The following is a 23,034-nucleotide window of genomic DNA, read 5'->3' as shown; positions in this document are numbered from 1 at the left end:
TGTGTGGGTGTGTCTGATTTTCCGGAGTGGAGCGGAAATCGAAGTGATACCGGAGCCGGGAACGGTAGCGGAAAATTCAATGAAATCTGGCTGGGAAAGCTTTGGCATTCTGCATTGGCCCTTGATCGAAAAGTGGTTGGCCGCTTCTGGTGTATGTTTTTGTTTGTCGTTAAGAACACACACACACACATACAAACACAATCAGATATTGAACGTATGTGTGGCGATTTTCCAATAAGAAACTTTAGCCGACTGCAGATCGTTCCTTGGGAGTGTCTTCTTCCGGTCACCGGCGGGACGAAAAGCACGGCAGCCGTACAGTAACGAACGAGTGCAGCAGCAGAAGCCCTTTAAACTTTAATCAAATGGCTTGCTGCAGACTTGCACGGACCAACATCCGGACACGGTTCGCTGATCGGATCTTCCTTAGAGCGATGCGATGGTTGTTTTTTTTACTATCCTTTCATCCGTTGGAAACACATCTTCCTGGGTTTGTGGAGCATCAGTTCTTGTGCGATTGAGAGAAAGTGAATTTGAGGATGATAGTCCGACCCTTCAGCACAGATTCGTCCTGACACCACCGACTCGCTGGTAGTGATAATAACACATCCACCACACATGTGCCATGGGATGCCTGGGATGGGAGTTGGGGCACCGGATACCGATACTACCATTGAACCGTGGCACAGGTGTAGCAAATGATCATGAGTCGAAGATGAAAATCAAATGCCAATCGATAACGAAATCGTGTCGGTTCGTTGATGACTGCTGTAACGTCTACCGCCTTCTTCGCTCATCCTTGCTGGTGTGATGTGTGGAAAAGGGGAGAAGACACACAAGGCGGCCCCATCTTACTGGGTTATAGCGAAGCATGACCCGGCGCCATTCGATTGCTTCCCATGTTTTTTTTTTCTTTATTTGGAGGTACGATTTTTGACAGCTTTCAAAGCCTTAAGCTTTAAGCGCCAGTATTTCGTACGGGATGTCACTTTGTTAGCCGATTTCGGAACAGATTGATTGACGTAATGCTCTCTTTAAAAAGAAGATGGCAAAGGAAAGAAGGTCACACAGTGAATGTTGCACGGTCTTACGTAGACGTCATTGGCAACGTCGTCCGGATGTCAAACGGTACATTGATTATGTGCTGGATGGGTTTACCTACAGTTTGTATTTCCAGTTTCTTGCTTCTCAAATTCCGGCGCTTTTGATGGATGTCTGCCCTTCGGTTCTACAATTTGATCCTATCTACTGAATTTCTACCCTTTTTTCTCACCATCAGACGGTTTATACTCAACTGCCGAAATGCCGAAAATACGGCATCGTACATAAATGCAAATTAAAATAAACACACACGTATGTGAGCTGTCCCAACATGCCGGACACATTCATTTCTGCCGCTCTCGCTATCGCTTTGTCTAAATTTCTTGGTAGATCTTGTGCACACCCGTTTTGCAATGTAATATTTAACAACGTTCTTGTTGCAGCTGTCCCATCCAAGAAGATATGCAATGATAAAGCAAGGATGTATTAAGACACCGGCACCCCGCGGGGACCGTTTTTGGGGTGCCGGTGCGTTGTGGATTATGTTTTCGGAGGAGGTATTTCAGTGTTTGGATGGAATCTGGTGCACGAAATGTGAGGAAGTGTGTACGTGTGTGCGTGATAGTGTCGTGTGATGGAGCTCCGGGTTCATCTCGAAACATGCCATGTGCTAGTTATGTTGCATTCGTAGGTTTTTAGAACATTAGTAAAGGTAAGTGTGAGAGTAAAAAGACAGACTAGTTGCTATGTATATCGTATAGTGTTAATTTTTTTTTTTCGTTTGTTTCCGTTTTTCCGCTAAACTTTGAATGGGAGATATGTATGTTTTAAGTTCTGTTTCGCTCATGTGTGTGTTACGTGTGTATGTGTGGGTATGTCAAGAGGGGGGCGAATTTGGCTGCTTTACTTCAGAGGAGCGTGCACGTGCAGTTGTGTGGAAGGCAATTTCGAAATGTAACTGACATTTTCGGCAAACATGATGCCGGACACGCCACGCCAAGAGTACGAGAGCACGGTTTCTTAAGAGCAAGGGGTAAGATAGTACAAATCGTGAGTTATTTTATTCACACACGGGCTGATACGGACGAAGCTTGGACAACTTAGATTTCATTTGCAATATACTACCAACAACATCGGCAACAATTCGTGTAGTAAATGGATCGGAGCAGCGCGAAAGGTGTATACGTAAACTAAATGCCTCTGAATGTTTCCAGTCCGTTCCAATTGTGGACTTGATTTGTTGCCCTACGAGTCCACGCCAGTTTGCTACCACATCTGACGTGTGGTGCGTCAACTTACACTGCAGTTCTTATGTAAACATTTATAAAAAATACTACAATGACTTTCTTAACTTTGACCACGTACCAGCCACGCGATGCAGTGTGGGCTGGTGCTTTCTTTCCCCGTTTATGTTGCGGCTTGACTTTGAGTTTTTCTTGCTAGAATTCTTGGAGCATTGGCCTGAATATCGACTGACACAGGAGTGGATTGGAGAACTGAATGAAATGTACTTGATTGTATTCTGACGGTATGGCATTTAGGCGTTGTAAGTTATATGAAGCTTGACATCCAACGATATGTATTTCGCTCGTTAGACAATTATTGTTCTCAAAGCAATCAAACGGGAAGCTTTACTAGAAATTATAGCGCTTAAAAACGTTCCAGCTGCACTCATCCTTAATCGCATCGTTATGTACGTCAGCATTTGTCGTGTACGGTTAAATAATCCTGTTTTGAGGGTAAGATTAACACTGGAACAAATTGTTTTTGCGTTGTTAAACCAAGCTTCAAATGTAACATGTCAAACCGATTCCATTTTATGATAAGTCAGCGTATTAGAAAGCCTTATTAATACTCCCAGACCTGCAGGAAGAGACAGAGAAGTAAAAAAAAGGAACATGAAGGGATGTTCGAATTCGTGGCATGTGGGAAACAGGTGTTATTAGAAGCAAACTTTGAAGAATGAAGAATTTTCCAAGTGATAATGAAGGAACAGTAAGGAGTACAACTTAAGCTACGGTTAACCAAACTCACACTTATTTGTAAATAGGGTGAGTTGCCTGTAGTGTTAATACTGGATTACTGATATTTTTATGAGTTAAAATTAAGAATCACTTACCGGATGTCCTGGTTTACCCACTGGGCCTACTGGACCGGAATCGCCCCGCATACCCATCGGACCCTAAACGGTAAAAAGGCAAAGCATTAGTTTTTAGATGTTATCCGCAATGTGGATGCTACGTACCGGTAAGCCCATCGGTCCATATTCGCCCTTCTGTCCCTTCTCTCCTCGGTCGCCCTTCTTGCCATCGTAGCCACGCGGCCCCGGAGGTCCCGTATGGCCGAGAGGACCTGGCGGTCCCGGAGGTCCCGGCGGTCCATATACCATATCGCGGTAGGGTTCGTCGGCCATACCCTCGTGATCCTGGCGCCGTCGCATTTTCCGGAACTTCTGGGAAACATCGAGCTCGATTACAGTCTTGCCCCGGGCAATGGTTGGGTACGGATGGGATCGTTACTTACGGAATCTCCCCGATCTCCTTTATCACCCTTTACTCCGGGATAGCCGGGCGGGCCCGGCAATCCAGGCGGACCCATAAGGCCAGGTGGTCCAATATCTCCAGGATCTCCCTTTTCACCGGGAGGTCCCTGATAACCTGGTAGTCCGGGTGGGCCCTCAATGCCTGGCTCCCCTGGCATACCGTCCAATCCGCGCGGTCCCAACGAACCCGGTGCTCCCACCTCGCCGGACTCACCTTTCAGGCCCGGTGTTCCATCGCGGCCCGGTGGTCCAGGCGGGCCCGGTGGTCCAACCGGACCGCGGAACTGTGTTAGTGTCGCTTCATCGTAATCATCATCCTTTCCGGGGCCCTTCAGCGTAAGGCAAATGGCACAGTAGAGAAAGAATATGGAAAGTAGGCGAAATTACTACGGGTGAACGGACTTCGAGGCAAGTTATTGCTAAATTACTGGAGGAGCTCATTATGAATCGTTAAAATCGTTAAAACTGAACGCTACCGTCGGCGTGTATCGGTTGTCGTCAGCACAAAGGCAAATATTAAAACCATCACTACACACCAAAGCCAAAAGTGCCAAGCAACCTACACCGCTTCATCAAGTCAACCTACGCCAACCGTCGTGTGAGCGATCTGTCACCACATTCGCAAAAATCAACAGCACTACAAGCGGTTACAAAAAGCGCGCGCGCGCGAACAAAAACGGCAAACAAACGGGAGGGACACCGAATCGTACCGAAACCACATCAGATGGTACGCGTTCTACTAAAAGGCTTTTAGTACTGCACATTAAGGTAAACACTAATAACCATAAATAAAGCGTGGAAGGAAGTGAAAGATTAATTTAATCGCTTGTCAACCAACGGTTGGACGAATGGGGGCAGAGGAAAGGATGCGTGTGCAAAAGGATTTATACGCATGTTTGTCACTACAGCTACATTGTAAAGTGGATGGTGTTTGGAATATTTTTGTCTGGGGCAGGTTTATTTGCCTTTCAAAGGGGATTGATTCATTTAGATTACACTTTCTACTCGTATGCATCAACAACAACTTTACGTTCATATTACACAGTTATAATTAAAATGGAAAAAAAACATCTAAACGTTACTATTTATGTAAAACAAACTATGTTGAGTTGAACTTCATTAAATAAAACAGCAACAATTAAGACATAGAGCGTGTTGTTCATAAAGCAGGACAAAAACAAGCAATATAAGTTGATTGGAAATTAATCTACGCACGACACAATCACTTCTACTTTCGAATGGTACCGAAATCGCACGACTCACAGCAAACTCGAACAGGCCCCCAGACGCGCGCGACCGACCCGGAGCTCGGGATGCGGGATTCGGGGCGAAAATAACTTTCAACAACATGCGCGACAACAGCCAAACAGCGCTGACATGGCGCTGACAAAATCGTGTATCGCATACAGCTGCATGGAACATTGGAGTGATTTCGTGGCCATCCCCCGACCCATGCTTCACCTCGTTACGTCCCAGCGACGCTGTCAGCCGTTAATCGAATGTGTCTTTTTCCCGGCAGCAAACCCCGTGCCCGGGAATGACGGGAGAATCATTCTGCGAAGACATTTCACCCGTCCGGTGCTAAAGTGCTGTTTGTTCTTTGGGTGACGTGAAATTGCTACCATCAACATTTATCTCTCTGGTGCGCGAGCTGGGCGAGTCGTGTGCGTCGTGTCGGGTGCACAAGGGTGCCAGCGGCGAGCGGCTCGAAATCATGTTCTTCTACACTGGTGCTACACTTACCTTTTTGTATGTGCCGTTCGTTGATTGGGAGGGAGGGGGCTACGAGACGAACGACTCTCGTGTGTCCCACGTGCGCGTCTCATGTTCATGTGCGATCCCGAACAGGGACATTCGGGTTGCTGTGTGCTGCTCGGTGTGTTAGAACAGGTGCGTGTAAGCGACGGTAAGGTGACGGGAAGGGAAGCTGGTGGGATTAGGACTACACTACGGAGGTGCTACGGAAAAGTGTGTCCTAAAATAGGAGAAAATTATGCTACAAGCTACTGGCGATTAAAACACAAAGCAAGCAACACCCAAACCCACAACAAGGAAGCAAAAATCCTATTTTAATATCTTCAGATCAGTTGTTGGCAAACTGAAAGCAAAGCTGTTGTTAAGCCAATCGCAAAGGCAATCAATAAAACGTACACTTTCCTGCCCGAATCGACTGCTGCCGATTAATTTGCGCTCAAACCGGACAAATAATTCACGCTCGTTAGAGTCAATATTTGAACGCGAAAGGAAAGTGGATACGTTCGTATGGCCAAAAATGAAATTGATTTCTGCTCAAGCTTAATGTTGATTCAGTTCAATTAAGGAGGTAGCACACTCTACACGATTCGATAAATTTGCCTTTCAGGTTTACTTTATTGTATAGCATCGCTTTCTTCTTCGTTAGAGGCACTACAAATTCCAGAAATTTACGTCCATTTCTGGTTTTATTCAACTTAATTTGTCCAAAGCTCAATAAAAAGACGTGCGTACGGCCTATTGGTACGCATAGGATCCTGTTGTGTAAAGATCGATGTCTACCTGTGAGTGCCTAGCTTACAGTACATCTGTCCAAAGTTCTGAAGACAATTCGTCTCAAAGTTAACTGGTCGAAAAGCGAAGCAATATCACAACATTCCGAAAGTAAAACGGCATAATATGGCTAACTTCAACTCATTTTTGCACAGTTAACAGACATCATGTCTGAAAAATGGTTCATCTTTTACGAATTCATTTTTAAATTTTGTTATAGTTTTTTATCTTGTCTTAATGGCTTTTCGGTGCAAGTATGTTTGCCTGTCGTTGCTTTTTCTATAAAAAAAATCTGTTATTTTTTTGATGAATTATGCTGAAATTTCATTTTTCAATATGTTAAAGACTGGCTACGTACGTTGACAGAATTTTGATTGAAGTAAGAAGAATGTTTTTTTTTTGTTTTTACGTCCATAATTCGTTTTTTCATTCCTTTCCGTTGCGGTGAAGCGTTGAAATAACGAGCAATAATGCCTAATGTAGCTACTAGGATTGTAGCAAAATTAACCCTAAGTATTTTATGTTTTTTAAATTTTTGTATTGCAATTATAGCTATACTCATCCGAAGTTATTGCAATTAACATTATTGATTGTGAAAATCAATTTTAACTGAAAGTTCTTCTATCCGTCAGAGTGTACTACCCCCTGAAAGTGTAATTTTGCATACCAGTTTATTCCAATTATTAAACATTAAAATTATATTGTTTTTCTTGCGAAGAGGTTGATCATGTAGAGGTTAAAAAAACCCACTAACAATGTCGACCATTTGCATAGTTGCATGTGCAATCACTTTTTTGCAAAAGGCGGATGAAATATGAGTCGAATTACACCGTGTACTCTTCGTTGGGTGTAAGCGGATAGAGCGGCATCGATTTCGATTGCCGCTCGTTTTAATTGTGATTGACTGATTCATGCAAAACTGATTGAACAAATTGCGCAAACTGTGCCTCGCACTCACAATTCAAGCGAAATGAAATGATATAAGTGACGATTTTCCGAAAATTTTGATCGATCGCTCCGGCACGTACGCGAACGTCACGTGGGTATACGCTGGAGTAGCAATTCAATGCTTCACAACTTCACAAATTACGTGATTTCACGCCTAATGAGCGTTGTTTTAATGGTGGGAATCCAGAGACACCGGCATCCCTGCACACCGGATGGTGGAGGATGAGTTAAATTAAACCATCGTTTCTGTCCTGCCCACGTAAAAACCACCACGAATCGTCAACACTTTCGCCGGTTTTTGGTGAGTACGTTCGGTTGTGTGCTGGTGGGAAAGTGCATTGTTGTTGAAAATGTGGAGTGTTGTTATTCTTTACCGATCGCAACCGAGAGCAACCACCACGGCAAAGAGTAACAAATGGATAAATGCCTTTTTTTTTTGCCAACAACCCATCGATACTTCCTACATATGGGATGTACACAAAGTTCTTCCCGTGCTTGTCGGATGGGATGAATGGGCAAAATTGAATAAATCATAGCCGCAGGAAATTTATCGATGGCGTGCGAGCGAATCGATGGCCAGTGCGTAAAAGTGCTCCGGGTCGGTGGCGTACCATGATCCTGCGCGGCCGGTGCGAACATTCTTCTCCTCACGGGCCGGACAATGCACCACACCGACCATATTGTGCCAGTAATTTATGCTTTGTATTTTGGGACACAACTCGCATTCACTTAGCTTCGGGATCGAAGCGCCGCAGCGAAAATTGGTAAAACACTATTGATAACATAAATCCTCCAAACGGTGCGACATACGCGTACGAAATGGCCTTATGAATGTGTGGCGGTGTACACGTGATGGTCCAGTAATAGATAGTTTTGGCGGTGCGGATTGAAGCACCGGGTTGTGATGCATCGAAAAGTGAGCCTGTCACTAGGGCTATGGCCGATGCGGTTACCAATCGTTAGTGGTTTTGCGGATTTGTTCCGGCAGTTGGAGTATGCTCTAGTGGGTGTGTGTGTGTGTAAGTGGGTGTCCTTTTGACCTTTTTTGTTATTCTTTTACTATTTGGTGTGCGCCGTTATCTACGGTGACAGTCATCCGCGTACGGTCCATTCCTCACCATCGGACGGCCATTACAAAGCGCACAGGGTTGCCATTTTATTAAATCCACATTGAAATAATGGCATCACTATCGTTAAACCCCCGCTACACGGTTCAACATCAACACACAAGCCAATTCGTTCAGGTACTGTTGTTTTGTGGTGTGATGAGCATAAAAAAGGCACAACGAATCCCTACAGCATGATGAATGCCGAGTGCGCGACGTGTAACGTATTGTAACCACAAAATTAATAATGTTAAGCAAACCAATGACTACTATTCAATAAATAACCATAATCTCACTTATGTTTCCTTTTGCGCATTCAATTGAATTGATCAGTGGGTAATTTTTATGGCTACAGTATCATAGAGCGAAATAATGTGATTGCATAGGAATGTTCACAAAGTTGTGTTGAAATAATTATGTATCAAAGTGCATAGTTTTACATTGGATTCCCACGCAGTTTTGGTTGACCGTTAAGCGTATGTGGGTTTTTTAATCATTACTTTTGAAACAACTCAGGCACACTACATTTCACCGTTCATAAACTCACCCAAGCGAACCCCCGTTTTCGACATTCATTTGAATGGCAAATCCATCGAGCAGCATAATTGCACTCATTGCAGTGGCCGAACGATGCACTTTGTGCTTCATCAGGCGCATTGTTGCATGGGTGGCTGAATGTTTCACCCGAAACGAGGGGGAGATTAAACGGTTGGGCATTATTGGATTGTTGGCATTGGTTGGGCTAGGGGAGGTACTAATTTCCCAAAACCAAACAAAAAAAAATACCACTGTCGGGAAATTGCAAGTGAAAACTTTAATAGCATTGGTGTTTGACGCCCACAGCACAAGCCACGTACGAGCACGAAATTTGTTTTAACGAAACAAAACCGAAACTTTTCCACTTTCCGGGCAGTCAGGCTACACCGCCACTTAGGTAGTTCTAGGCACATTCCATTTCCGACGCAGCAAAACCGGTGTCGCGAACGAGTTTAATGGCTTTTGTTTTCCGATTCCGGCATTGGTCTACTCGGTCAAGCCTGCATTTATGGTTCATCGAGCAAAGCTGAGCAGTGTGAACGGTTCTCCTGCCTGCCGTGGGTTGGATGCAGCGGTAGGACGAGAGTCATTTTGTTTTAGGATGGATCAGATTATATGTAATATTGTGCAGAGAAATTTGAGCGTTGTTAAACATTTTGTTCAATTGTAATCTTCCACAGCAATAAAGACAGGAGTGAAATTTGTTTTTGTAATTTATGTTGCAGTGTAGTGGTTTATGTTTAATATGTATTGATGTTTAATTAAATTACTCGTTGGTAATGTGCCCTTAAAAATATAAGACCACAAACTACAAACTGCAGGAAATATTGAATACTTTCAGTGAAATTGAAACATTAATTACTCACTCAATTTTAATTCAACTCAATTTTATCGACATTATGTTTGAATATTGATCTACCGGAAAAATATAAGCAATTACTTTGGGTTTAGTACAATATCCTATTACGAGGCGATACCTCTTCAGAATTCCTAAAAAAAGATCTATTTGACGATGCCAAGGATATCCATTTTAATTAATGAGCAATATCTTCTCTAGAATACACATTGAAGAATACAAAGAATAGTTTGTGAATGATAAGAGTATCTACAGATTTAATTCGAATTAAAAGCCTTCCTCCTAGTAGATTTACTTCACGAGACTTGGACAATTGATTATGGAACAGGATTGGAAATTGGAATTATAGATTTTTAATTAACTAGCAGAAAGCTAAAGACTTTGAACTGAATTCGTTCTGAATTTGTTCTACATGAAACATAATTTATTTTAATAATCCTTCGCAACATCGGAAGAAGAATACCTTTCAACTCAAACGGTTTATAATTTTTCTAGGAATTTTGAGTATATACATTAAACGTAACGTATTAATTAGGATGCTCTTGAGATCTTGAAATCTGACGAAATGCAACATCAAAATGTTAGAATTGTTCAAACGTGCGTAGTGTGTATTTCTCCTTAAGCATCGAAAACTGCTTTATCGGGATTCAAAATAATATTCTTTCTTCTAAATACATTTTTACCATTGAAGCATTTTACATTTCTCTTTAGAAAAGATCCATTCCAAGGGTGGTTGTTCACCGTGGAACGATCACACCACTGATCACGATCATTTACACGCGTTTCATTGCGTTGCACAGTGAATTGATTTGGATGCTGTTTATCGTAACACGAGCTTTACCAATCTATCGAGCAAAACATCGGATAATGACATGTGGAAGACGCACATCATACATTCGCAATCCGCCCGTCAGCCATCGAAAGGAGCTGGCCCATTGATTAAACGCCGAACCATCGTTCGAGCGTGTGATGGTTATGCATTAATGATGTACCGTGCACTCCAATGTAATTTATGGTCGCGCCCCGGACGAAAGAAAATGGACAGTGGGTGGCAAGCATGACGACGATGCTGTCACTGGATGGTGATGATTGAAAGGTCCTTTGATGTTGTTACCATGCGAGCAACAGGGAAAATCCGTTCGATTTCATTTTGATGGGCAGAGATTCTAATAAACATGTTAAAAATAAGCACGCACACAGGCATACTAGGACATCGAGAGGAATAGAAAGGGTTTGGTGAACGTGGAACCACACAAGATACTGAATGAGCGTGATTTTGTGGAATCTCATTATTAGTGGATGCGCATAGAAACGACGAGGAACTCATGGATCAAAGCAAGGTGTCGGGTATCAGTTGCTAGATGGTGCCCCGATAAACTCCAATACATTTCAACTCCATGCACTGGTTCACCGAAAAACGCCAAAAGACGATATCTGTCACTCAAACGATTGGAGAAACAAGCAACACACAAAACAAATGTGTGTGTTGAAAAATAAAATCGAAGATGTATCTTTCTCCACCTATTTCAAACTCATCTGTACCAAAAAACAAAAACAAAAAAAAAAACATCATCCAGAACATCAGCAAACAAAAGGCCCGAAACCATTGCTCGTCCGCACGGTGATGGCGGAAGGAATCCAATTAAATTAAATACAATTTTTATTGCCCGACCTTACCACCACCGGACAAGGCAATATTTGTCAGCACGGGATGGTTCCACGGGGCCCACCGGACAACAATCTCGTGTGAAATCGTACCAACGGGCGTTTCCACTGCACTCACTGCCCTGTTTGTTCTGTTGCCCGCGAACGATCCCGGCCTCGTGATTATTTCGGCAGCGTTTGCGTTCGTTTCGGTTTATTTTTATTTTGCAACAAGCTTTTATACTAGAGCATGCACCAAAAATCGTTCCGCATACGATTGCACGTGTTCGTGCTGGAAGCAGAAGCGATCCATGCGATACGTTTGTGGTCGATTTTTTTTCTCCTCGTGCCCGGGGAGGTTTCATTCTGGGTTCCATTTTTTCACCACAAATGAGAAACGGTGCAAAAACAAAAATCTTTTGCACCAAGCACAAACCCTTTTTCGGCTGAAATTTATCTCTTTCATCTTGTTTTATGTGTGTGATTTGGAAAGATTTGGCGATAGCCTGTGAGGGTGTGTGTTTCACTTTTCCGTTGTTTGTTTTCCCTGGGTGATGCGCTACGTATCATAGCTTTGACGCGCGTCCTGCGTACAGATTGGAAAGTGTTTTTATTGTTTGTTTGTTAGCAAAAGATATAAAATCGAATTTCAAACGAGAGAGAAAGTAAACTCATGCAGCAAACAAGCAAAAACTGGGAAAACAAATACGCTATTTTAGCTATCAATAATTCTAATGTTAGTACCACGTGCTGAGGCTGTTCAATGTTATAGCTACATGTTATTGTTTTTGTTTAAGCAAACGGCAATACAAGAAACACACTGTGCTGTAATGCACGCTATTTACACTATTTCGCAAGTATTTTGTCTTTCGGTCATCGTCAACGTCTTGATTGTGAAAGGAAATTTCAATGTGCTGCATAAAACCACTCATTACTTACTCGTTTGCCTCGTTTGCCTCGTGGTCCTTTTTCGCCCTGCGGTCCTGGAGGTCCTTCTGGTCCCGGATCACCCTTATCGCCCGGTGGTCCTGATGATAAAATATTTATGTTAGTAAGTTTGAGGAGATTTTTGTCGAAAAAATCATCAATAATTAGCAAGTCGTTTCATTTCTGTATGTAAATCTACTTACCAGGTGGTCCTGGAGGTCCCGGTGGACCTTCTATGATGCCGGCTGGGAATTGATCACCCTTGAAATGTGTCGTTAGACCTCGATCACCCTTATCGCCCCGATCGCCCTGCCGAGAGTGTTAATAAAGGTAAATTAATAACCATGTATCCATGTATGTACGAATGTTATGCAGTGTGCCCATTACCTTTGAGCCTGGCAGACCCGGTGTTCCAGGATTACCGACAGGGCCCTTTTCGCCCGGTGGACCAGGATCTCCCTTCAGTCCCGGATCACCCGGCGGCCCTTGACGTCCGTCCAACCCAATCGCTCCGGACGCACCGGGCGGACCGGGAGGTCCCGGTGGTCCCGGCTCACCAGGTTCACCCTGGAACGAATCACGGAATCAAATTAGCGAGCCGAAGCACCCGTTTGGTACCGAGGACAACGCCAACGTGTTGGCACTCGAGCTCGTAAGTCCTCTTGACTGGTTCTAGTGGCGTGAGAGTACCAACCGTACGAGAAGATCTCAATGGCAACCACAAACCATCATCTCTCCGTACGGTGGCTCACGGTGGACGGGTTTTGGATGGTAAGGGAATGCATCTTTCATCACTCGGGCAGTACAGGTTGTGGCATGCCGAGCAGTGGTGTGTCGGAGCTCACTTGGCACAGGACGGATGTACAATTTGTTCAAGATGACAAAATGTCAACGCAGTTACAACCTGGCCAAGTGGTAGTAGGCAATGGGCAGTAGTTGCCTTACCCTTCTGAGAAGAGCGTCACCTGTCATTCGTCCACTTGACGGTAGATAGCGTGCGGGCACGTGTGCTCCAACCAAAAACCCATTTCTTCACTGTTCTCTTAGACGTTTCGTTTTGTGTGTGTGTGCACACTTGGGTTACGTTACCTTTTACCCGGTAGCTTATCCGTGTGCTTTTTTTTCTGTTGCGCTCAAAATACATCTCGCTGTCACCGTTTGCTCGGTTTCGGTTCCGTACGCTTGCCCTTATCATGCATCTTTCTGGAAGTGATGCAAACCATCCATCTAACCCGTCCAACCATTCATCTCGGATGTCGCCGAGATTGGGTAAGGTGCAAGGCCGCGCGTACCACACGCAGCCCCTTCACACCAGGTTCAGCCGAGGACGAGCGACTCGAGTGCCATTCAGCTTGCGTGCCCACTTGAGCATGCAAGAACAACGCTACACTATCACGGTTGCACTACTACTTATGTAAGATGGTACTACGAAGCAACATGCAGCATGCATGGAGTGAGTGTATTTTATTTTTCGCGATGGAGAATAGCCGCAAAAACCCCGCCTGATCACTTGTGGGCGAAAGGATATGGAGATTGGCGAGCATGGGTTCAACACACCGGTACGGGCGGGATTAGAAAGCTGGTCAAATTTAACCCATCCCGGGCCCGTTGGAGATGGTATGGCTCGAAGCTTTCGGTTCACCTTACTACTACTACACACACACGCATGCGAGAACGGAATCTTCTCCACGTATCTATTACACGCGATCATACTACGGCCATCAGATGAAGGGTGGATGAAAAATGAATGTCGTTTGTAACAGTGGCTAGGATGCGCGGAGAAGGCGGCATGGCGACAGAAGTGGACCGTGTTTCATCTTGGGAAATATAATTTATGAAATTGAAAAGACAAATAACCCCGCAGCATACCGACACCTACCACAATGGTTTCAGTCGAAATGAAATTGAAAAGCAAATGATGTCGGAATGTTTAGATATGATTGTCGGCGAAGTAACGAATTTCAGGCACATGGATGTACGGACAAAATACAGCGGATAAATCGATGAGTTCGAGATGCATCTATGGAATGGATGAAACCAAAATAGATTTTCTTGTCCCTCTTTGCGTACATTGAATTATGAATTCTTATAGTCGCTTGCAAAGACGCCAGAAGTCCCGATCAAAGAAGGCCAAGCCGTAAATGTTCGTACCGTAGCAAAGTTGCGAGAATGGCGAACCCTGATGAAGCACACATCACGCTAGCAATATATGACCCAAAACCGAGCGCTCGTACTGGAAGCGCTTAACTTACCTTCAGCTGGATGATGTTTGCCGCGGACACATTATGACCGGCCGCTTGCAGATCCTGACACACGCGTGCACGGGTAAGGTAAGGGAGTAACGGGTTGTGCGAAAGTTGTGCCGAAGGATTTGGATTGCAGGTGCGCAAAGGGTGGTGGCATCGCACAGGGAAGTGAATCACACACAGATATGCAAATAAAACAAAAATAGGAACGTGATGACCGAAAAGTGGATGGTAAATCTGTCGCCAAACTATTACCGCCGCCCGAACCCTCCTTTGCTCTCTGGCTTTGTAACCTTTCATAGGAATTTCGGTTAGGTCGCACGTGCTACTAGCCACGTGTAAGACCAATAAATGTCAACTAATTTCCAGCTGTTTTGCACAAATTACAGTCGTACCAACGGTCGACCCGTGTTACGAATGTCCAATTCAATACTTGTCAAATAATGCTTACGTTGCGGTGGAACAGAAATGTGGGAACAAGTTTCCCAAACTCGGGCTGCGTCGAGTCAATGTCAGTACAGACACAAAAAAAAAACAATCCCGGGTAATGGCAGCTCAGCTCAAGTTCCTTGCATTCACCAAGTAAACAATTTTTACCCAAAAGACAAGCATCACATTTTTGTCCTGGCAGTGAGACAAAAAGTGTCCAGGACCTTTGGGAGAAAAACACATTTTCCACACACGCACACACACACCAAAAGGGAAAACAAAGTGATGGAATGTGACCGGAGTGTAGAACACAAAACGAAACCAGATGGAAGGACATGATGCTATGGATCGGTTCCAATAAATGTCCCCGAACCAGAGCAGAACAGGACGAAGAACTTCGTCCCGCATCGGTCCGATATAAGGGAGCCAAAGAAAAACTTAATAAAATATTGCTTTTAATTAAAAACATACAATAAAACAACAGCACTAGAGGCCACTCGCCATCCCGCAGACGGTGGAAAGCGTGATATGCCTGAGGAAAATGGATGTAGTGTGTTTTCTTGGCCCTCGGACGGACCACTTCCATTCGGTCAGCGAATCTGTTACCGGACGTTTTGTCGAAACTCGAGAGAACATGTGAACGCAAACAAGTATTACGGTTATGGTACGACAAGTTTATGCTACACGTGTGCGTTGTTCTGCGACATTCCGAGATTGGACTCGGTGCTCCAATGTGGCCGTTGGTTCAAAATTTATCGATTCGCCGCTTTAGAGCCCGAGCCTGAAATGATTTTCACGTTATCCCCACTGGGAAAGTTACACCCAAATGGGAAGTTTTCAGCATTGGCTGGCACGATTTACCGTGGTTTGTAGCACAAAGGAAACAAAAATCCTAGTTGCACCTTGAGTGGAAGTTATGATGTTTGGCGGGAACATTGGCGCTGTTTAACGAGCGTAACGTGTAGATGGAGCCTTAGAGATGGGTCGGACTGCTGCTTAATATTAAATCCGTACTTTATGCACTCTTTAATGTGGTGTGCTTTACAGCGTCAGCGGACAACAGTGGACAACAGCGAGCATCTCTGGCGAAACAGCAGAACCGGTCGGAAAGTAGAGCTTTTGAAGATTGTTAAGAAATAATTTCCAACGAAGAATATTGCTACTCGGAGAGAATAAGAAATATACTTATAAGTCCTTTTATCTTTCATAATGTACTAAGCCCATCTGGAGCTACTTTTTTCGTCCAGCTCTGGCGTTCGCTCCAATACACTGTGCAGGCCCCGCAGCTTGAAACATTGTTGACTTTTTGTACTGACTTTCTGGTTAACTTTGGCGCCGGATGTAGCCGAGGAACGGCTCTCCTCTAAAGCTCCGCTCCCTGCTTAGAGATTTCCCCGCGCGCTATAGACGAGGTAGGGGATTTTAATAATAGCAAACGACTACCAACATCCCAGATGAAAGCATGGTTCCAGCAAAGATAACGACTAGATAGAGCTTGTTGGGCTTGGTTTGCTTTTTTCTTGCTCCTTTTTTTATTAAACCGTCAGACCACGGGAAGGAAAACAGGAACTCACACCATGATGATGAAGCAGCGCAGAGGATAAAGCCACAGGAAGGCAAGTCGTTAAAGCTACCGCTAGTACTAACTAAGTTCCAACAGGAAAATACAGATCAACAGCCCCCGCTCTGGAACAGTGGGCGAATTTCAATTCGCATCCTATTCTACGTTGCGCCCGGAGGTGAACGGGAGGAATCGCAGGAGTGGTACATATTTTTGATGGTTGGCCGATGGTCGGTACTCATGCTAATCCGCTTTCGAACCCGATCAACCACCGTGCCGGGACCAACGGGGCACTCGGACCGATCATCGGCATCTAGTTGGGTGCGGGACATTCAACGAAAGCGTGTGCTGGTAACATGCAAATAAAAACCAACACCCCAGGCACTAGACTAAAACTACAGTAGAAAAAAAAACGAAACCAAAACAGCGAACTACAGATACGATAGATTAGCAGTGCTATAGGAACGGGTGACTCTTGGGCGAGAGAGTGCAACTCTGCGCGTGTATCGGTGTGGGGAAACAGGTGAGACACAAACGGCAAACTACACATCAACTATCAACTCTATCAGCAACACGGGAAGTAAGCAACAAAAACACCCAAAGCAATATACCTTCACGGCTACGATTTCTGCGTAGCCTAACGAGCCACCGCGCAGTGTCGTTACGGATCGCTTTAATCCCTGCACCGGGTCCGGATGAATCGTAGGTCCAAGCGTCCAGCGCCCGGTGATGTTGTGGATTTCGCACATGTTCGCAACCGTTCGCAAATGGTGCGTTCCGGGTGCAGCGAAGCCGGTCGATTGTTAGCATAGAAGTATGGGATATGGGAAATGTTAGATACAGTAGAAGCAATGGATGTCCGTGGAAATGGTGAAATGCGTGGAAATGAAATTATAATAAAAAAAAAACAAGTTACATTATCAACCACCGGCAGAATTCAAAGTAGAAACTGGGAAAGATGTACAAATACGATGCAGAGCGTCTAAGGATTGTTGGCCAAATGCCCAACGAATGGGATGCTGCGTCGCCGTGGGAAACAATGGCGCAACATTGGTTCCGGTAAAAAAAATCCCCGCCGTCAGAGGAAGGAAACAATTTCCAGTTTAATATTACATAAATGACCACACTCATACATTCACGGGGTATGCTCCACGAGCTGGTTGATGGTCGTGGTCATTCTTTCTCTGCAGTACCAAAAAAACACGTTTTAAGGGTAGCACATATTACGATGGTGAGATGGAGTGAACAGCACTCATGTACGATCACCATACACCATCCATACATACGTGCTAGTGATGTGTGTTTTGGACCGAACAATGGTTCCGATCCAACGGCGAAACCAATGATTGCAAAATCACGGTTTTGAACCTATGGTTCCGAACCCGGTTCCGAATCAACGTCTCTGAACCTATGACGTCAACGGTTTTTTCGAACTAAACGGACCAAGCTGCTCCGGAGCAAATCTAAAGTTCCAAACCACCGGAAACGAAGCCGTTGGTTCAGACCATCTACGGAGCTGTAGGATCAAAGTTCGTTGTTTTGAAGCTGTTGTCATGGAATCGAGGGTTCGGAGCCGTTGATTCGGAGTTGTTAGTTTGAAGTTGTGGGTTCAGAACCTGCTCCGAACCTGCTAGTTTGCAACCGGGTCCATAGCCTACTATAAAATTGTTTGGTACCCTGGTTCTGAAACTCGTTTTTACCATCACTAGTCCATGCGGATGTGTCCGTCCTCCCTCTTGTTATCACGCTAATCAGACAGGCGACTATTGCGTGTGTGAGGAAAGTAACAGTGGAATGAGAACGGTGTGCAGAGAAAGAGACCGAACCATACAGCGCAACACATGTCGGGCGGACCAAATGTCGCCGGACGATATGAAATTTAATTTGTTCCTTTTCGGACCATTTACCGACCATTGACTTTGCTCCGTCCGATTTGTAACCTCTGGTCAATTTATTTGACCCACTGCTGCTGCCATGAGGAGGAGTCGCCGCCAGGGAGCACCGTGCCGAGCGGAACGAACGAACCCTGCGTGTAGATCATTCGCAAAAGATTTCACCATTGCCCGGGGTCCCGGGTGAACGAGTTTTCATCAGCATCAACATCTCCCCGCTAGGGATGTTGGAAAAATTAAATTACATTTTTCCTACGTTTGTACCGGGCGTTGGAGGTTTGGGACAAGTGGAAATTTTCTAACGGTCCGCTCGAAACATTATCCACCAGGCACGGATGTCCGTGACCAGAGTATCTGTTTAATGTAGTTCGAGTCGTCTGTTGTAGGTGGGACGCTTTGCGTGCAAAGTGTACATTCGCCTAGGACTTAATTAATAAATTGATTCAGTGTTTCGCGATTCCTTGTTTACTCCAACCAGCCGAAAACAATGGTGCAGACCCAGGGATGGATTATATTATGGCGGCACGGATTTCCACTTAAGATGACATTGATTCGCGTAACAACAACAACCGCACCAGCGGCATTTTGTGAAACTGGGGAAACGTCTCGCGAAGAATGTCCGGGAGAGTGAGTGCTTCATTTGTGTAAGTGGATCGCCTAAACCGCCTGGCAGCCATTTTCCTATCGAATTAGTGCCGGTACCAAGCGCAGGACTCCATTCGACGTTTATCTTTAAATTTGATCGTCCATTGTGTTGTGCAAACTACCTCGCGTAGTCTAACCACAGAATGGAGCCAATAAAAAGCAACTGGGCGATCGATTAGCCAGCTCATAATTCGTTTTCCACTGACGAAAGAATTCAATGGGTGCGCTTGAGTGTGCAGCACCGCGGTGTTGTGTCTTTGAGGACTTGGAGGCTATAAGTGCTCTCCAAGTTTCTTAAACCCCTCCTAGAAAAGGGCTTTGAAGTGAACTATCGAAGCGGGAGCTTGAAAATGCTGGGAATTGGCTAATTAATTAATCATAATTACATCGTCATCTGCGTACACTTGCTTCACTGAGCAGAGACTGTTGTAGAGTACAACGATGAACTACATCACTCGTCTATTGTATCGTCACCGCAAGGAGGTGTGTATCAAATCACGGCACTCCATTCCCACTTAACATTCCAACGTGCCTGCTTCCATCGGATGTTTGCCCGGCGACTATTATCGCTCGGTTATTATAAGTCATCGGATCGTGCCGTTCTGCCGTTCTCGAATGCAGGCGGCCAAGACATAGCCCGATTGCATCGCCAAAGACAGGTCATGACACTGGAGGGAGGCCCGACGGTGCAAGAGACATTTCTCAAATTAACCCCAACTGTCTGCGTGCCGTACGCTTACGGGTACGGCTTAATCCACTCTCCGTAGGGCGCAGTACAGTGTTGACCACGGTAAAGGCCTCCAGGGAAGGAGCAATCAAACGCTCAAACGCTTCCCATTGAAGGATGCTTGAATAGGAATTGCATTCTGTCCGATCCACACTGTTGGGTCTGTCCCGAGGCGAGTCAGTTTCCATGAGCTGTTCCGGAGCTCGTTACGTTTCATTACGGGTTGCGTTATGCTGTGGCGATTCATGCATACCAAATGGTGTTCGCTTTAGGACGCGCCGTAACTGTGTGACACTCGGCCAGACAGGGTGCATGGAGACGATAGGCAAAAATTTAAATCAAATTATTATCAGTAACATCTCGTGTGATGGATGCTTCGCTCGGGTTGTTCTGCTGCTTCACGTGACGTAGAAAGCCTGGAAGATCAAACTGCTGGACAACATCAGCGGAGAGAGAATGGGTAGTGAACCCAACGATCGGGGCGGAAAGAGTAAAAAAATGAGGGGAGAAAGAGAGAGAGGCACTGGAAGAAAATAAAAAACACACACCAATCCAGCATCCCAAAACGCTGGAATGAGCAATTGGTGCTTAGATAAATTACCTTCACCGTCTGGAACACGTCTATCGGAGGTGCGCCAACTTCACCCTTCGAGCCCTTGTCGCCCGGTCGTCCCTGGCATGGTGGGTTGTCGGTGGAGAAATATGGGGAGAAAAAAAGGAAGGAAAACCAACATTTTAATTGAATCGTCCTGTTCCTGTGCTGCATGTGTGTGTGTCGTTCGAAGTATGTTGAACGTGTGTACTCGGTTGACCCACCACACTGTATTGCCTTTTCATGCGAGTATCCATGTACACGACCGTCCCGACTAGATTAGACAGAGCATAAATTGAGCGGAAAAATAACGAAATGCAAACAAATGAGTTTGTGGCCGTGTGGGAAGCTCGGTCGGTAAGGCAAATGCAGCGGCAGCACCGACAACACGCAACACGGGTGGAGGGTTCCGGTCGGACACACGAGATACTTACCGGTTCGCCTTTCGGTCCGTCTAATCCTATCGGACCCTGTTGGTGGAATGGGGTTTTTGCCACGTGTGCAGCAGTGTCGCATCCGGATAGAGTTGTTGTCAAAGGTGAGCAGCGCAACACGAGATGTAAAGAAAGGAAGAGAAGAAGAACAATTCGATTAGCCGGATAGTCATCTTCCCGTTAAGGAACTCCATATTCTCCCCCGCTATTTCTTGGAGTCTGATGTCTTATCGTAGGAAAGATAAACTTCCAAGTAATAAATAACGAAACGAGATCATGCCAGAAGATAGTTGCATTCGATGTGAGGGGTTGCATACTGTTCTTAAGCTCTCAACAAGATGAATGTACAGATGGGGACGCAGCCAATTTCCCGAACCGTTTAGTATTGCAAGCCAGCTCACCCACTCTACTGACCAACAAGCGATTGCGAGCTCTGGCGAAAGTTTATTTAAACACTTTTCAGGGTTCACACTCGTTTTATTGCGAGTTCCGGTAAGGATCATCCGCAAGGTGGACTAATGATAGGGGTCCACTGATATCGAAGGCCATAAGCCGCGCAGACAGGAAGGGAGGAGATAATATCAGGGACAGTAACTCTATAATAGAGTTATGTTTGTGATGGAATCGAGAGATTACTTTCCTGAATGAACACCAACTGACATACTAGTTAGTGGTAGTTGTATGCAAAACACTCCATCCACACTGACAGGTGCCATACCACCGTTGGCCAGCCAATGGTTGCATCGGATGGGTTCGATAAATCGTAAACGTAATGTCCGCCCATCATGAGGTGCAAATTGACGTTCCATTTATTCGATTTGACTTCAAGTGGCAATGTGCAGTAGACGAGGTAAGAGGTAACTCCACGAGTCCACGGACTTTGAATATAGAATTATTATAATGCTAACCATAAAATGGAAATTTCGTACCGTTTCCAACATCCTATGCAAAGGAGCCAGCTTATCGAAATGCACTGGTGTTTATAGCACCTGTTTCTCGACTCGGGAAGGTTACGATTATGGGCTTGAAATGGTGTCTAAACTCGAAGCACAGGGTACGTTTGCTGTTTTGTGCCTTATTTACGAGCCGAACGAAAAAACATCGCACAGTGATCAAGTTTTATGGGAAACCATTCGCTACTTCCAATAATGTTGATCCTTGGAATGGACTGTTTTACAATAAACATTCTCCAAAGTTTGAGATGGCACGAAACTAACGCGATTGGCACGTGTTACCCGCGAATTACAACGGAATATTCAAAAAATGTTCTTTACAGCACGGAGAATAGACTGCGAGGACTCGCCGTTTCAGAGAACTCCACAGTGTGACGCCTTACAAGCTTTACAAAGCGAAAGCGGACCGAACCAACGCAAAAGTAAATAGCAGATCAGTCAAATTTAGCAAGTACACACGGTGTCGGATGCGGAATGCGTATCGTTTTATTATGGTACGCTCGACGATTCCGCTGGGCTTGATTCCAGTGCAAACAGTAAACCATCAACGCCCGCTCGGTGCTGGGTTGACTTGATTGAGTGAAGCACCGTGCTGACCCGCTTCCAACAACGTGAGTCTGTTGTGGTTTTGTGCTAGAACCCGACGGAAGCAGTCTTCGGTCCATCCCATCCCGCGGGGGTTTGAAAAGTACGTCGAAAGGAAACGGAACGTATTTACCTTCGCCGGCTCGGTTCGGTAAATGAATTAACATGTGTTGAAATGTACAAGGAACCATGTTTGTTTGCCGCAGCAGATGTGGCTAGCAGTGGAGAGTGGAAAAATGAAGCACAAAGTTGCCCGATCGATGCGAGCTACCAAAAACACATGGTTTAAAGCCAGCCCCTCTATATACAGCTCCCGGTGCCGTACGCTACCGCTGCTCCCGTCCCAGTGAAGTGAAGCTCCATCCATCCGTTTTGTCCATATTGACAGAAGCAATAGATCGGTGGAGTGGTTAGAGGTTTGAGCTGATGCTCTAAAGCACCCGAAGGTAGGGAATTGTTGAGGGATTTCCAACCCAATAACTTCAGTTCGATGGAGTTTAATTTAACCGAACAAGCACAGCGCATCCGGGCGGTCCCCACTTTTACCTGGGGTCGATTCGGATAAAGTTTATCGGTAAAGTTACCGCCATCTCTGATCTTACCGGTTGCCCCCGGGTTGCGATGGGTGGAAAAGTTACCCTACCGCGGTAACTTCTTTTTTTCTCAATGAGTGTAGATAAACGTTATTCAAATAGCTTCGACTAATTTATATTAATTTAATTCAATTTGTTTTACTCCTTCCACCTGTTTCGTTTGTTTTGCTTTGGATGAGCTTCCGGTATGATGGTGATGAGTCTGGAACAATGGAAGGATGTTGAGGGCGTATGTTTTGACATACTACTG

The 23,034-nt window shown here is 45.1% G+C and overlaps 1 protein-coding gene across 1 annotated transcript in view; it reads right to left on the bottom strand.

The window, feature by feature from the left end:
• Window positions 1-23,034, bottom strand: part of LOC128708768 (collagen alpha chain CG42342) — an 85,439-nt gene that overhangs the window by 7,075 nt on the left and 55,330 nt on the right. The window contains exons 5-13 of the mRNA XM_053803748.1: window positions 20,654-20,689; window positions 20,229-20,300; window positions 16,975-17,043; window positions 12,515-12,694; window positions 12,331-12,436; window positions 12,140-12,228; window positions 3,565-3,912; window positions 3,287-3,493; window positions 3,161-3,223 (exon numbers count right to left, since the gene is read on the bottom strand). Coding sequence (XP_053659723.1) covers window positions 3,161-3,223; window positions 3,287-3,493; window positions 3,565-3,912; window positions 12,140-12,228; window positions 12,331-12,436; window positions 12,515-12,694; window positions 16,975-17,043; window positions 20,229-20,300; window positions 20,654-20,689 — 1,170 coding nt within the window. The remainder of the gene's footprint in view (window positions 1-3,160; window positions 3,224-3,286; window positions 3,494-3,564; window positions 3,913-12,139; window positions 12,229-12,330; window positions 12,437-12,514; window positions 12,695-16,974; window positions 17,044-20,228; window positions 20,301-20,653; window positions 20,690-23,034) is intronic.

The sequence above is a fragment of the Anopheles marshallii genome, chromosome 2 (genome assembly GCF_943734725.1).
Source record: "Anopheles marshallii chromosome 2, idAnoMarsDA_429_01, whole genome shotgun sequence".
NCBI lineage: Eukaryota > Metazoa > Arthropoda > Insecta > Diptera > Culicidae > Anopheles > Anopheles marshallii.
Note: the sequence above shows the minus strand (reverse complement) of the source record. Positions and strands in the feature narration are given on the sequence as shown.